The sequence below is a fragment of the Triturus cristatus genome, chromosome 11 (assembly GCF_964204655.1).
Source record: "Triturus cristatus chromosome 11, aTriCri1.1, whole genome shotgun sequence".
Classification (NCBI taxonomy): domain Eukaryota; kingdom Metazoa; phylum Chordata; class Amphibia; order Caudata; family Salamandridae; genus Triturus; species Triturus cristatus.
In genome coordinates this window covers 1,073,274,439-1,073,291,609 of record NC_140594.1, presented here as the reverse complement: position 1 = coordinate 1,073,291,609, position 17,171 = coordinate 1,073,274,439, and the positions used below count along the sequence as shown (strand labels likewise).

Below are 17,171 nucleotides of genomic sequence, written 5' to 3'. Positions count from 1 at the left end.
GTGAGATGTTGGGAACTAGACCACTGACCTGCACACCAACAGTGAGTACGCCTGTGACAGGTAGCTATGTGGGGCCAACGTCGGAACGTAATCGCAGTGGCGTGGTGTGGCGTGGCATACGACGGAACAGGGCAAGGATAGCTACAATAACGCAGACATCTCGTAGTACTGCATCTGTGAGTCGAGCGGACGGGCTGCAGCTGACCCTCTGAGAGCCTGGGTGCGAACTGTTTATAATTCACACTACATAAGCATTGAAAAACCATTTTGTGATTCAGTCCGTCAGCTGGCATTTGTCCGAGGCATTTGTGAAAACATATCGGAATTCTTTCTGTGATAGATACCCCTTTGACGCTGCCTCTCCCCACATCAGCAGGTAACGCACCCTCTTCCCACATTACCATCATACCCCCAACAACCTTCTTGGGCCTGGAAGTGTCCCTGTGCAGTTGGACAAAGAAGAATCTTAGTCATGTATAGATCTACATATAAAAAAATGTATTTAAAGAAAAGAACAACAAATAAGACTGAAGGCAATCTGGTGCTGTGGTCGCTGCCACGAAGTTGGGGTTACTGCCATTCAGGACTCAGGACACAGTTACACATGTGGGATCGGCTTGTGTTAAAGAGGGTTAGTGGGACTACGTGTCGCTGGCATTGCATATCGAAATATGCGTCACTGATCGAAGGGAGTGTGGTGCTGTGGTCAGTGCCACGGACTTGGGGTCACTGCCATTCAGGTCTCAGGACAGAGTTACACATGTGGGATCGGCTTGTGTTAAAGAGGGTTAGTGGCACCAGAAGTATTGAGACTGTATGAGCCTGTGATGATGCTTGGTGTGGACGGGCCGCACTGGGAGCAATGTGTCTTGGCTACTGGACTGCGTCATGTGGAATCAGGACTCTATCTGAATTGTGAGGCGTGCTGACCATAGTGTAGGCCAGAGGTAGCGGTGAGCAAGGGCCCACAGCCACATGCATACGTTGGTGGCCCCACCGGCCTGCATAGTGGAGGTTCAGTGGCACCACGTGTCACTGGCCTTCCATATGCAAATACCCCTCACTAATCAAAGGGAGTGTGATGCTGTGGTTGCTGTTACGAAGTTCGGGTCACTGACGTTCAGGACTCAGGACCCAGTTACACGTGTGGTATCGGTTTGTGTTAAACAGGGTTAGTGGCACCACGAGCTGTTGTCCTTGCATATGGAAGTATGCCTCACTGATGAGAGGGAGTCTGAGGCGGTGGTCACTGCCACGGACTTGGGGTGACTGCCATTCAGGAATCGGGACACAGTTACACATGTGAGATCGGCTTGTGTTAAAGATGTTTAGTGGAACTACGTGTCATCAGCCTTGCATATGGAAATATGCCTCAATGATCAGAGGGAGTCTGGTGCTGTGGTGGCTGCCATGGACTTGGGGTGACTGCTATTCAGGACTCAGGACACAGTTACACATGTGGGATCAGCTTGTGTTAAAGAGGGTTAGTGGGACTACGAGTCGCCGGCCTTGCATATGGAAATATGTCTAACTGATCAAAGAGTATGCTGCTGTGGTCGCTGCCACGGACTTGGGGTCACTGCCATTCAGGACTCAGGACACAGTTACACATGTGGGATCTGCTTTTGTTGGACAGTGTTAGTTGGCACCACGTGTCCAAAATTCAAATTGTGAGGTCTGCTGCCCGCATTGTAGACTACTAAGTGTTCATTTGTACTTGAAAATGAATTTGGTCATTGTACTGAAGCTATAACTGGTATAAAAAATGTTCAAGAAGAAAGGATACTAAAAGGATATTATGTAGATTTGAGGCCTGTAATAGTTACTTGCCTAGTGGACTCTGTAGTTAATGAATGTAGAAATAATTTTCATTGTGAGCCCTACTGAGTGCAGTGTAGGCGTATGATGAAAAGATGAAATAAGTATAGAATACATTGATGAAGTGTTGTATTTTCTGAGTACAATCTTGTTAGAAATTAGCATTTAAAATTGGAATTGCGAGCTGTACTGCCTGTAGTGTATACTGCTATTCCATGTTAGTTTGCATTTGAAGATTAATTTGGTCATTGTAGTAAAGCTATAACTGATATAAAAAAAAAATCTTGAAGCGAGGATACTAAAAGGATAATATGTACGGTGTAGGACTGTGATAGTTAGTTGCCTACTGGAGTCTGTATTTCATTATGAAAATACCCCTCACTGATCAAAGAGAGTGTGGTGCTGTGGTCGTTGCAACAGACTTGGGGTGACTGCTATTCAGGACTCAGGACACAGTTACACATGTGGGATCGGCTTGTGTTAAAGAGGATTAGTGGGACTAAGTGTTGCCGGCATTGCATATCGAAATATGCCTCACTGATCGAAGGGAGTGTGGTGCTATGGTCGCTGCCACGGACTTGGGGTGACTGCCATTCAGGACTCAGGGCACAGTTACACATGTGGGATCGGCTTGTGCTGAACAGAGTTATTGGCACCACGTGTCGCCGCCGTTGCATATGGAAATATGCCTAACTAATCAGAGGGAGTATGCTGCTGTGGTCGCTGCCATGGACTTGGGGTCCCTGCCATTCAGGACTCAGGACACAGTTCCACATGTGGGATTGTTTGGCTTGTGTTGAACAGAGTTATTGGCACCACGTCTCGCTGCCGTTGCATATGGAAATATGCCTAACTAATCAGAGGGAGTATGCTGCTGTGGTTGCTGCCATGGACTTGGGGTCACTGCCATTCAGGACTCAGGACACAGTTCCACATGTGGGATTGTTCGGCTTGTGTTGAACAGAGTTATTGGTACCACGTGTTGCCGCCGTTGCATATGGAAATATGTCTCACTGTTCAAAGGGGGTCTGGTGCTGTGGTTGGCTCACGGAGTTAGGGTCACTACCATTCAGGACTTAGGACACGGTTCCACATGTGGGATTGGCTTGTGTTGAAGACAGTTATTGGCACCACTTGTCGCCAGTCTTCCACAGTGTAGGCCAGAGGTAGCGGTGAACAAGGGCCCACAGTAACGTGCATACATTGGTGGCCCCACCAGCCTGCATAGTGCAGGTTCAGTGGCACCACGTGTCGCCAGCCTTCCAAATGGAAATACCCCTCACTGATCGAAGGGATTCTGGTGCTCTGGTCGCTGCAATTCAGGACTCAGGACACACTTACACATGTGGGATCGGCTTGTGTTGAACAGGGTTAGTTGGCACCACGTGTCGTCGGTCTTCAACAGTGTAGGCCGGAGGCAGGGGTCAGCAAAGGCCCACAGGCAGGTGATGTTGACTTGAGCTGCACAGATTGGGAGCATGTGGTCTTCTTAACCCATTATAGTGTCTTACACAATTTGCGTCGCTACTAATCTGGAATTGTGAACCGTGTAACCCCAGTGTAGGGCGGAGGCAGCGGTCAGGATGGGCGCACAGCTAGGTGGCGATGATTTATGGTGCAGTGAGTTAGTAGCACCTGAAGCACACAGCGTGTGCGCACTGTGCGATGATGTGTGGTCTGGGTGGGCCGCACTGGAAGCAAAGTGTCTTGCGAACTGGACTGCGACATCTGCAATCGCCACTGCATCTGAATTGTGAGCGCTGCTGTCCACAGTGTAGATCAAAGGCAGTAGTCGGTAGAGACATAAGTCTGCAGTGCTGTGCCGCTGGGTTTACAGGGGACCTGTGTCGAGGAGGCCCGCGGTTATGGCGGCAGCCACGTGCCAGGGTGAGGGCTGCCGCTGTGACAGACTCGTTGGTCTTCTCTCAAAGGAACCACGCCTAGGGCCTGGCTTATTTATTCATACTGCTACGCTGGAGTGGTGTATGTTGGAGCAGCCCACTCCACTTCCGCTTCCAGGGGGGACAACACAGCTACATGACCGAGATCTTCCCCACTGCCTGAGGTAACATGGTTGCGTCCACTGTGCACTACACTACAAGTATCAACAGTATATCTCCACATGGAGAGGTTTGTGCTTTGCATAGTGAGGTCTGTGAAGCACATCGGCGTTACACTTGGCATTGTGTGCTTTATTGTTGAAGGTTGACTTGCCTCCTTCATATATAGTTGGTTGCCACATCTCCCAACATTCAGCTATTGTGTGGCTGAGGGGCATGGTGTTTTGGGAAGGTCCGTTGTCCTGTTTTGCACTGCCTTGGTGGTAGTATCAATCAATCAGTGAACTTGTAAAGCGCGCTACATACCCGTAGGGTCTCAAGGCGCTGGGGGGGGGGGGGGGTGCCGCTACTGCTCGAACAGCCAGGTCTTCAGCTTCTTCCTGAAGGAGAGGTGGTCTTGGGTCAGGCGCAGGTCGGACGGGAGGGAGTTCCAGGTCTTGGCGGCCAGGTAGGAGAAGGACCTTCCTCCTGTAGTTGCTCTGCGGATGCGGGGGACGGCGGCGAGGGCGTGGTTGGCTGATCGGAGGTGGCGTTTGGGAGCGTAGAAGTTGACTCGGTTGTTGAGGTAGCTCGGGCCTTGGTCGTGTAGGGCTTTGTGTGCGTGGGTGAGGAGGCGGAAGGTGATTCTCTTGTTGATGGGGAGCCAGTGAAGGTCTCTCAGATGTCCGGAGATGTGGCTGGATCGTGGGATGTCGAGGATGAGTCTGGCTGAGGCGTTTTGGATCCGCTGGAGTCTCTTCTGGAGCTTGGCGGTGGTCCCGGCGTAGAGGGCGTTGCCGTAGTCCAGTCGGCTGGTGACGAGGGCCTGGGTGACGGTCTTCCTGGTCTCTGTGGGGATCCACCAGAAGATCTTCCGTAGCATGCGTAGGATGTTGAAGCACGCCGAGGAGACGCTGTTGACTTGCCTGGTCATGGAGAGGGAGGAGTCCAGGATGAAGCCCAGGTTACGTGCATGGTCTGTCGGTTTGGGTGCGGTGCCCAGGGCGGGAGGCCACCAGGAGTCGTCCCAGGCGGAGGGAGAGGAGCCCAGGATGAGGACCTCCGTCTTGTCCGAGTTCAGTTTCAGGCGGCTGGTCGTCATCCATTCGGCTACCTCTTTCATCCCTTTGTGTAGGTTGGCTCTGGCGGCGGCGGGGTTGTTGGTCAGGGAGAGGATCAGCTGGGTGTCGTCGGCGTAGGAGATGATGCTGAGGTGGTGTTTGCGTACGATGGCCGCGAGGGGGCTCATGTAGACGTTGAAGAGGGTGGGGCTCAGGGATGATCCTTGGGGGACGCCGCAGATGACTTCGGAGGCCTCTGACTTGTAAGGTGGTAGGCGGACTCGCTGTGTTCTTCCGTCGAGGAAGGAGATGATCCATTCCAGCGCCTTGTCCTGGATTCCGATGTTGCTGAGGCGCCGTATTAGGGTGCGGTGGCAGACCGTGTCGAATGCCGCGGAGAGGTCTAGGAGGATGAGGGCCGCTGTTTCTCCATTGTCCATCAGGGCTCGGATGTCATCGGTGGCGGCGATGAGGGCGGTCTCGGTGCTGTGTTTGGCTCGGAAGCCGGACTGTGAGGGGTCGAGGGATCCGTTCGTCTCGAGGAAGGCGGCCATCTGCTTGTTGACGGTCTTCTCGATGACTTTGGCTGGAAACGGGAGAAGCGAGATGGGGCGGTAATTCTTGAGGTCGGTGGGGTCCGCTGTTGGTTTCTTGAGTAGAGCGCTGAGTTCGGCGTGTTTCCAGCTCTCGGGGAAGATGGCGGTGTCGAAGGATGTGTTGATGATGTCTCGCAGGTGGGGTGCGATGACAGCGTCGGCCTTGTTGAAGATGTGGAGGGGGCAGGGGTCGGTTGGTGATCCGGAGTGGATGGAGTTCATCGTGCGGATGGTGTCTTCTGTGCTGATCGGGGTCCAGGCGTGGAGGGTGGTGGTGGGGGGGGCTGGCTGGTCGGTCGTGGTGTGCGTTGGTTGGTTGTTGAAACTGCTGTGTATGTCCGTGATCTTGTTGTGGAAGTATGAAGCCAGGGAGTTGCAGAGGTCTTGCGAAGGGGTGATGTCGTTGTTTCCCGCGTTGGGGTTGGAAAGCTCTTTCACGATGTTGAAGAGTTCCTTGCTGTTGTGTGCGTTGTTGTCCAACCGGTCCTTGAATGCTGTTCTCTTGGCGGCGCGGATCAGCTGGTGGTGTTTCCGGGTGGCAAGTTTGTAGGAGGTCCTGTTGTCCGGTGTCGGATCCCTTTTCCAGACTTTCTCGAGGGCTCGGCAGTTCTTCTTGGAGCTCTTGAGTTCGTCGGTGAACCATGGGGCCTTCTTGCTGCCGGGTCTGCTAGGCGGGGTCCTCAGCGGGGCGAGTTCGTCCGCGCAGTTGCTGATCCACTTCGTGATGTTATCGGCGGCCTGGCTGGGGTTCGCTGAGCTGGCAGGAGGGTGTTGGCTCAGGGAGGTGGCGAGCTGGTCTGCTGTGATCTTGTTCCAGCTTCTGCGGGCGGTGTGTTGCTGGTGTTGGTGGGTCGTTGTTCTCTTGAAGGTGAAGTGGACGCAGCTGTGGTCCGTCCATTGAAGCTCTGTGGCGTGGCTGAAGTCGATGTCTGTGCTGGATGAGAAGACGGCGTCGAGTGTGTGTCCGGCGAGGTGGGTGGGGGTGGACACCAGTTGCTTGAGTCCCAGGTTGGCGAGGTTGTCGAGCAGGGTGCTGGTGTTGTGGTCGTTGTTGTTCTCCAGATGGAAGTTGAGGTCTCCCAGGAGGATGTAGTCAGCGGAGGGGAGGGCGTTGGTGCAGGGGAGGAGGTTCTGGTGGTGGTGGTGCTGGGTGTTTTGGTCTTGTTGCGTGTTGGACCTGCATGATCAGTAGCTCCATCACGTGTTGGTCTTTAGATGTGGCTGTGAGTTGGGTCCAATTCACGGAGTAGATAGTCAACCTCCTAATACCAGTTAAAGGTTGATGTTAATTTGTTACTGCTAACTCTGCTTATCGCCTGCTTTTTGGATCGCATTGCAGATTTGGCAGGTTGTTGAAAATATGTGGAAGTGAAGTTTCGTGTTTTTTTGGCACGGGAACGCCTACTTTGTATTTCATTAGCGTTATTTGTGGCTCTCGTTTATGGCGATTTTGTTGGCGTAAGGTATCGATGGAACAGTGGTGAGATTTGCAGTTTTCACCAAGTTGAGAATGGGTTGATAATTAAAAAAACACTGAAAAAAAAGATAGGTTTAATGAACATTATAATTAGAAATTAGCATTTAAAAAACCTTTGAAATTCACTGAAAGAACCATAGGATTCAGGCATGTTATAGTTAGAAATTAGCATTTAAAAAAACCTTAGAAATTCACAGAAAAAAACATAGGTTTCAGGCACGTTATAGTTAGAAATTGCAATTTAAAAAACCTTTGAAATTCACTGAAAAAAACATAGGTTTCAGGGATGTTATAGTTAGTTGGACATTTCACTCATAGAAATCCATAGAAATTCCCCTGTTATAGGTAGATGAGCTAACTATAACTCACGCCCCCGCTATGCACTGCTAATGACGTCACATATTACATCATTCATGACATGGTCAGTGACATCACTGATGACATCACTGATGACATCTCAAATGACATCACTGATGACATCATCCAAGTCAAAATCTGATGCACCTTATCAGACCCTAATAGAACACCTGATACACCCACTCTAAAATACATACTATAATATTCGAAACCATAAACACACCAATGCCAGTTAGTACATATCCACTCACTAATTCCTAAGTCTACACACACATCCATTCATTCACCCATTCAGTCACTCATACATACAGTCAGCCACCAATACAGCATTATCATACCCAGTCACATATCTATACAGGCACTCACCCACCGCCTCTCATTCATAGAGTTATTCACACACCTAGTCAGTAATGGAAATAATCAATCACACTTTTATTTACTCACCTGTACAGTTATACACATACCACGTCACTTATTTAAACATATGCCAACACATACTTACACTCTAACACAATAACTAATACAAGCACACACTGATCCATACAGGCACTCTCACAATCACTCACTCTCACATATAGTCATTTATACAGCCCAACACTCATATATACTGCCATTCATATATGGAGTTACTCACACATGTACCACTGAGGCATCCATTAACTCACCAAGACACTCATACACACAATCACCAAGCCATACAGCCCTTCACAGATACAGACTTGAACATATATACCCAGTGAATCATCCACTCACACATCTATGGACAGAGTCACACCCCCACCCACCTACACAGACACTCAGACACCCATACAGGTACTCAGACAAGCAATCAATAGCTCATATAGATCCTCATGTAGTTGCTAACCAAACCATCGAACTGCTTACACACCAACTGAGAACCTAAACTGTGTGAATGTCTGTATCAGCCGCTAACACATGAATTAAGCAAGACACAATTAATCACTCACTTATACAGTCAGTCACACACCTACTTAATCATCCATCCTGACTCTTATAAACCCATTCATTCTTCAATACACCTTGGCATATATATATAAAACATATTTACATTTTATAGAAACACACATTCACTGGGTGATGTCATCAGTGATGTCATCAGTGATGTCATTTGAGATGTCATCAGTGATGCCATCAGTGATGTCACTGACCATGTCATGAATGATGTAATATGTGACATCATCAGCAGTGCATTACGTGACGTCATCAGCAGAGCATTGCGGGGGCGCGAGTTATAGTTAGCTCAACTAACTATAACAGGGGAATTTCTATGGTTTTCTATGAGTGAAATGTCCAACTAACTATAACGTGCCTGAAACCTATGGTTTTTTCAGTGAATATATATTTTTTCGCTGTTCTGGGTTTGTAAACACAGCTTAAGTTTTAATTTTTGATAAAATATTCAATGTGTGCATGAGTTATTCACAGATACAGTAGCCACAGTTTAAATAATTGTGCAGCATATAACAATCCTTTTTTGCATTCTTACCAGTTTTTGCACCATCATGCTCATGCAGTAAACTCTTCTATGTTTGTTGCCTCCACACCGTTGCTGTGACAACCAACCAGCGCATGCCTGTCAAACTTGAAAATGTATATATAATGGTGATGAGTGAGGAACCAGATGTAGTGAGCAAGGTGGTCCACCGCCGAAACGTGTCTGGGTCATTTTTGAATAAATGTATCTTTCTGTGGCAATTAATCCACGGAGTCAGTGCCTGCTTGATTTGAAAGTTTGGACTGGTTTTGATATTAAGAAGTTTGGACTGGTTTTGATATTAAGATTCTCCAGGAATCTTCACGCTGTCCCTCCTCGTTTTAGAGCTCTGTGCCGCTGGGATCTGAGTGGTATTGTCTTCAAAAAGAAAAACACAGAGCCCCCCGAAGCCGTCATCCTGGGATACGAACGCTAATCACCCTGCACGGAATCGGCCTGCCTGATCTCTGTGGTCGCTGGAGGGCAATCCGATTTCAAGGTAAGCCCGTGAGTGCAGTGTGTGGCAGTTTCAAGGTCCTCCAAGTGGCTTATGGGAGAGGTAGTCCCGCAGACTCTGAATACGGGCAATGGGTTCCAAAGAGATTACACATATTCCAAGATGACTGAGGACTGGGTAAAGGAGCGGGAGGAGGCAGCACTGGATATCTTTAGCGATGCTGACTCGACCGCATCTACAGCCTCCAAACCCAAAGGTCCGAGTGCAGAACCAGCGCACAGCGATGTTAAAAAACTCACACATGAACTGGAAAAATTAAGTAAAAATGAGGTGTCAAAGTGGTGGGAGTGTAAATCGCTAAAAATATATTAAGAGGGTTAAGGATTCTCGTAGCACCAACGTATGAGAATCCGGACCCCGCAATGCTTCAAGAATGGGCCGATAACAGTGCGCAATCATCCCAAAACATGCTGAACATATTAATCAAATATGCAACAAGCGACAGAGAAAAAATCCTGGCAAGGATTGATGAGATCTGTAGAGAACTGGAAACATTTGAAAATCAGGAAGCGATACGGAAAGCCCTTAATAACATACAAACAAAGGTAACAAAGTATGAGCAAATAATCTAAGAAAGGAAAGCGGTAAAATTTCAAAGAGACAGGAATGATTACCTAATCGGCAGAATCTACACTTTTTTGAAGAAATTTGAAAACATAAGGCACCAGCAATTATCCACAAGTAATCATGGTAAACCACCTGAGCAAAGTGAATCAGAATGGAGCTCAGAAATACAATCTGATCTGGAAAGCACGGGAAGTGGGAACTTAATGCGCAAAGCCCCAACACCAGTACAGGAGTTCGTTTTTTACGCATGGAGCGCATGATGAGCCTACGTCCGCGCCCATCACGCCAGGAAGCGCCAAAAAGCAAACAACAAAATCAAAAAGAAGGCGCAGAAAGGACAGGAGATGGGGTAAACACTTCACAAAAAACAACAAAAGCACCATACAGACGGAACAGACGCAGATAATTCAAAGTGCGGACATTGACAACACAGTTATAAATCTATCTAACATGGAGCTAAACCCGCAAGAGAAAGAAATGTTATCGCTTGGACTAAGCCACTGTATAGATACCAACTTTGATTATAACCAGACTCAAATAGACATGTACCAGTTTGTACGCAGGTTGAAATTGCAAAAACATTTTTTCAACATGACTAAAAATGTAAGAGAACTCGAAACAGAAAATATGCAACCAGGAGCGCTCTGTGTGGCAGACATGAGTCTAGTAAAAGATCTCACGGCCCAAGAACATGAGGAATTACTGAGTCAAATATCCCCAATGGATGCAGCTGCAAGATCAGACCTAGACATTTATCAATCTGTGCGTACACCGTTCAGACCAAAATCAGTATCCATTCCCCTGCTGCAAAAAGATGGATTGGATATGTTTTCTGACAATGTTATTAAGGACCTGACAAATCTATCCTTATCAAGTACTAAGGAAGTTATCAAAAACAATCACAACAGAAGAAAAGAGTACAATAATCTGATCAACAAGATTAAACTGAGACCAGACATTGTAGTAAGATGGTCATACAAGGGTGGAAACATAGTCCTATGGCCATTACAAATGTACAACCAAGAAGCAAACAAACAGCTGCAAGTACGGGATTGCTACAACTGTATAAGCCCCACTAGTAAAATAGGTATCAAAGAGAAATACCACAAAGAACTATACCAATGGAGAGGAACTGGCCTGATATCAAAACCAGAACTGGATTTTCTCAAAAATGATTACCTGATTACTCCTCAGCTCTATCTTATACCAAAAATCCATAAAGATGCAGAACAGCCCCCCTGGAGACCCATCATCTCCGCCATTGGGGGACTCTTTGAAAATACTAGTAGATTCATTGACTACTTTCTTCAACCTTATGTGCGGGAACTACAAGCTTTTATTAAGGATACTGGGGACTTTCTAACAAAAGTGTATTATTATAACTGGAATGCTAATTTTGTTTTTATGACATTGGATGTGCAGACCTTGTACACTAGCATTAGACACACAGACGGTCTGAAGGCCCTTGAACACTTCTTAGGAAAAAGACCTATAAGTCTACACCAACATACTTTGATGCTACTGCAGATGACAGAGTGGTGTCTTGAAAACAACATCTTTATCTTTGACAGATTACACTACAAGCAGATACAGGAAACGGCCATGGGTACTTGCTTCGCCCCCAGCTATGCGAATTTGCATATGGGCTGGTGGGAGGAACAGGTACTCATGGCCACACAAAATAAGGCCATGACAGATAATGTGATAATTTACACCAGGTTCATAGATGACATCTTCGTACTGTGGCAGGGCACAGAAGAAAGTGCAAATCAATTTGCTACAGAAATCAACAACAATAACCTGAACTTAGCATTCACATGCACAACTAGCAAAACATCCATCAAATTCCTAGATCTTGAACTTTATGTCAAAAATGACAAGATACAAACTAGGACATATAGAAAGCCCATGTCAGGGAATGCTATATTGCACGCCAACAGCTTTTACCCCACAAAACTTAAGGAAAGCATACCCCACGCTGAGTTCCTTAGAATGACACGCAATTGCAGCACACACGAGGGACTTAAGCAATCAAACGAGACTCAGAAATAGGGGCTACAGCAACAAGCCACTCGCCAATGTAAAGCAGAAATGCGCAACCGCCAACAGGAGGGCTCTCCTATTTTCATCCAAAAACAATCTAACAAATAAGGGCAAAGCACCCTCAGGGAACACCCCTAGACTGATCACGGGGTTCAATACGTATCATTCCAACCTGCGCAAAATACTCAATAGACACTGGCACCTAGAGCGCAGCGACCCCATCCTGGGCCCAACTTGCAGTAAGACACCGCAAATAACATTCAGGAAAGCCAAATCCATGCGAAGTAAACTAGTAGTGAAAGCCCCATCCACTAACAAAGGAGCGACTTGGCTCAAGTCCCAAAGTGGATTCCATAGGTGCTCAAAGTGCAAGGCGTGAAAACACGGTATCAGCACCACTACCGCTCCTCTACCACTGAGGCACACACCTTTTGTAATCAGAGGCAATTACTCCTGCAAAACTAACTTTGCAGTTTACATACTCCAATGCACGTGTGGTAAACGATACGTAGGCAGCACAATACACCCAGCCCACGTTAGGATATTGCAACACCTCAGAGCCAACATCCACGATGACCCGACATATCCCGTAGCCAGGCATGTGAACACAAGCCACGCTGGAAAAACACAGGACCTCTCCTTCTATGTAATCCACAGCATCCCCAAAAACATCAGGGGAGGCAATAGACAACTATCATTGAGAAGGCTGGAATCCAGATATATAATTCTTCTAGATTCCAAAATCCCGAATGGGATGAATGCAGACGAGGCTCTAAATGTGCATCTCTAATATCCTAGCCGCTTGTCCCGCACCTTAAAACCCTCTCCGCAGCATCAGGTCCTCACTACTTGATAGATTTCCTAAGTTTCAGTTGACAGTTTAGAATTTTCTGATTTTTACACACAACCCGTATAGTAGAACCCAGACTGTCTTAGTTAAACCTATACTTCTAACGTATGGCCATAGGCAAACAACACGCTACCTAAGCCCACTTGGGCAGCACCCTACATAACTCTCCTAAAGTGACACCGACAACACAAGGCCTCATATATCATGCCTCAATACATCTCACCTCAGTGCACTTGCATTTACCCATTTAGCAACACCGATTGCTATGTCTTTGATGTATGAATTTGAGCGGATATTTCCTTGGGCACACTAAAATACATTTGGTATTCCAAACACGGCTGGTTCAGGCAGGAGAGTAGTACGTAACCTAGTAATGTAACTATGAGCCTATACCTGTTTGTCATTTATATTTTTATCCTCGAGACTGCGAAGCAAAAGTGGTAGAGATTTTTTCGCTGTTCTGGGTTTGTAAACACTGCCACAGCTTAAGTTTTAATTTTTGATAAAATATTCAATGTGTGCATGAGTTATTCGCAGATACAGTAGGCACAGTTTAAACGTAATAATTGTGCAGCATATACCAATTATGACAGAGTACACAATACATATTACTTGTTTTCCTTTTTTGCATTCTTACCGGTTTTTGCACCATCATGCTCATGCAGTAAACTCTTCTATGTTTGTTGCCTCCACACAGTTGCTGTGACAACCAACCAGCATATGCCTGTCAAACTTGAAAATGTATATATAATGGTGATGAGTGAGGAACCAGATGTAGTGAGCAAGGCGGTCCGCCGCCGAAACGCGTCTGGGTCATTTTGGAATAAATGTATCTTTCTTTGGCAATTAATCCACGGAGTCAGCGCCTGCTTGATTTGAAAGTTTGGACTGGTTTTGATATTAAGTTCCTACACATGGGATGTTATTTTAATTCTCTGTCTGCTGTGTTTTCCATGGGAGTGTGTTGCAGTACCAGTGGTGGCCATATGTTGTGCTTGACTTACAATAAGGCTGGGCTGGAATACATTCAGTGCCGGCTTTAGCACTGATGGCGCCCGTTGCAACAGTTTTGGCGCCCCCCATGGCTACCACTGGGCAAAACTGCCCCTTATCTCTCCATAGCCCCTTTCTCACATACATTACATTTGTTTTAAAGCACTGGTAAAGGCTGGATTTTTTAATAAGAATGTATATCTACACAAATTAACCTTTTTAAGCCACCCCCCTGAGGTCAGCAACCCCCTCCCCAGGTCAACGTCCGGTGCTGCCGCACCAGCCGCACCGCCGTAGAACCGGCCCTGAGTACATTTGACCCTGCTTTACTACACTGTACTCAGAACTATTACATTGAAATTTGGCTGATTGTCACTTCTATACATGTGTAGTGGCACAGAATAAGATGAGGATAAGGGCAAGGAAGAGTGTACATATGTTAATGTTTTGAAAAAAACGTTGATAAGGTAAAATTGATTTGGATTGTTTGCCGCCGAGTGACTACTTATCAGAGCATTTTATTCACAAAGTTTTTTTGTTTAGTTTAATCAATTATTGTTTCGAAATGTATGCCACGTGTATATATACCCACATTTATAGATGAGAAAAGCGATGAGAATGAAAAATGTATATACTATAAAAAATGATCAAAAACTCCTTCCGTAGAGAGCTCGTTGATTGTAAAAAAAACTTGGGGTGTATTGTTAGCGTTTTAACAAAGGTGTATCAACAAGAAATGCACAGAAGGAAATGTGAGTTTTATAATTAGAATGGAAGCCTACATGCGTCACAAGTACTGTACATGTGACGCATGTAGGCTTTCATTGTAATTATACAAACACTGTACGTGATGTACAGTGTTTGTATCAATTGAAAGCAGCCCACAAGGATGAAGGTGCTTTGACGCGTGATGCAGTGCCCGCTCAGTAATTTTCGCCGTGTGACAGGCGGCCATCTTGTGTGTTTATTTATTGGGCTGCTTCGCTCTGGCGGCAGATCACTCCAGCTCTCTTCTGTTCAAACCATCACTTGGAGGGAGGATTATTTACTGCTGAGTAATTTGTTGGAGCTGATTTATTGGCGGGTTCCTGAAAGCTCTGTGTGTGAAATCAAATGACCTTGGTCTGTGAATTTTCGATTTTGGGAAAAAAATAAGAATGCCTGTGTATGCTTAAAATGAAGATGGTATCTCTTAATGGACTGAGGAGGAAAAAAGTGCCACTGCATTTGTTTTGGAATTATTTCTACTTTAGTCCTTTAAATCTCAGCATTTATAACAGCAACTAGGCAGAGGCTAGTCTGCAACTGGAATGTTATTGTGGTTTCTGTGTACAGCGTCCTGCATAAATTAATTGTAGGCACATAGGGGCAGATTTACAAACGCCTTGTGCCACTTTTGCATCATTTTTAACATGGGAAAAGTGACGCAAAAGTGGCGCAAGGGGCTTGTAAATCTGCCCCAGAGGTGCCAAGTTTCCCCGGTCCATGCATGATTTGCTGCTCGAGGTCAGTTTTTTTTCCTTTGAATTCTGGGACTTGTAGTCTTGTTATATAATGGGAAAAAACACAAGACTGCAAGTCCCAGAATCCGAAGGAAAAGGCCTGGACTGGAGCAGCTTATCACATGGACCTAGGAAACTTAACAGGGTTGTAGATAGTAAATAGGGAGAGGAGTTGGCCTAACGGCTAGGGCGGTCGACCTTGAATCTGGAGAACCAGGTTTGAGTCTCGACAATGACACTGAACATCCTGTGATTCTCGGCAAATCACTTAATCTCCCCAGTGCCTAACAAAAATGAACGTGTCCTCATGTAACCCAACTGGTGCTATGTAAAGCGTTCTGATACCCGATACCGGGTCAAGTTCGCACTATATAAAACTCCTTAAGAAAAAAAAATATAATAATAATTAAGTCCACAAGTGACATGACAGAATGTTGAATCATGCTATGTGCTACGTCATGTGTCTGTCCATGAGGTGTCCGGGTATTTGCAGATACTCCTGCTCTTGGATGTAATAGTGTTGCAGAGAAAGTACCCTGTGTTCCATGTGTTGGTTTGTTCTGGTTTTGCCATCTAGGGCAGTTACAAAGTCCATTGGACAGGAGATAACACAAGGGACTATATTACACTTACACAGCATACATTCCCAGGCTGTGCTGGGTGCTCCCTCAGGAGGAGTGCCGGGTGCAGCAATCAATCAATCAATCAGTGCATTTATAGAGCGCGCTACTCACCCGTGAGGGTCTCAAGGCGCTGAAGGGGGGGGATGCTGGTACTGCTCGAATAACCTGGTCTTGAGGTGTTTCCTGAGGTGAGATGGTCCTGGGTCAGTCGTAGGTGTGCGGGCAATAAGCTTATTACAAAAAATATGTGCTTTCCCCAGCACAGATGCAGGGTGGTGCGTGCCCTGGGACACTGAAAGATAGCCTGAACGTGACAACATGCTGCTCTGACCTTCACTGAATCTGGACTGACTGATGTTTAAGCTGTCAGGGATTTCCCGAAGGTAGGTGTAGTGAGTCTTAGAAGCCTCCTGGACCCTTCCAAAATGCAACATGGAGATTTAGTGTTTTCTTTCTCTGTTACACCCAAAGGGGGAGATTTACCGAAAGGTCACGCAACACAGCGCAACCCACACGAGTCTGCGCTGCATTTGGGCGACAGAGAGGGAGCATTAGAGCACCATATCTTCAAAGATATGGCTTGCTCCTCCCCTTTCCCTTACGCCAGCGCTGATTACAGCTACCGTGTGCCGCGCACACTCCTTAGCGCCATAGCGCTAGGGTGTGTGTGTGTAAGTCTAGCATAGGTTTTGTACAGGAAGGGTACCCTTCCTATATAAAATACCATGTCTAGAAAAGACGCAAAGCTTTTCCCACTTTGCATGCGTGCTTCTTCCTTGCGTCTACTTTAAAAGGGCGCAGTTTTCTCACGCTAAAAACAATCTACTTTATTTAGTAAATTGGGTTTAGGGTTACAAACCTAAGGTGGTTCCATGGGAACGCCCATGCTCCACCCTTGGCAGGCCCCCGTGGCGCTAAGTAATGTAAAGCAGCACCATGCACTGCTCTGCATTACTTTTCCATTATTTTCAGCGTTAACCAAGTTTAGTAAAAAGATTTTGCGCCAATTTTCATCACTTTTGTGACGCAAACCTGGCACATAATCTTTGTAAATCCCCCCCAATGTGTCTATTGAGAGTTGAGAGTGTGTTCGCTCAATGGAGTTCCCTCATCTGTACGGGACATCATCCCCATTCAAATGAGGGGTAATATAAGTTGTGCAAAATAGAAGTTTTTTGGGGTGTAGAAAATGGGCACTGATATCTTTTGTGTCCCTGGGGAACATCTATTATA

At 46.5% G+C, this 17,171-nt stretch overlaps 1 protein-coding gene across 3 annotated transcripts in view; it reads left to right on the top strand.

The window, feature by feature from the left end:
- LOC146786019 (uncharacterized) overlaps positions 1-17,171 on the top strand; it is a 329,367-nt gene that overhangs the window by 25,929 nt on the left and 286,267 nt on the right. For 2 of the 3 annotated variants that reach the window (XM_085635418.1, XM_085635417.1), the window contains one exon: positions 9,189-13,674. The exons of the other annotated variant lie outside the window; for it this stretch is intronic. In XM_085635418.1, the coding sequence (XP_085491544.1) occupies positions 10,378-11,979 (1,602 nt within the window). In that variant the 5' untranslated portion in view covers positions 9,189-10,377 and the 3' untranslated portion in view covers positions 11,980-13,674. Of the gene's footprint in view, positions 1-9,188; positions 13,675-17,171 lie in introns of those variants that run through there. 3 annotated transcript variants of the gene reach the window in all.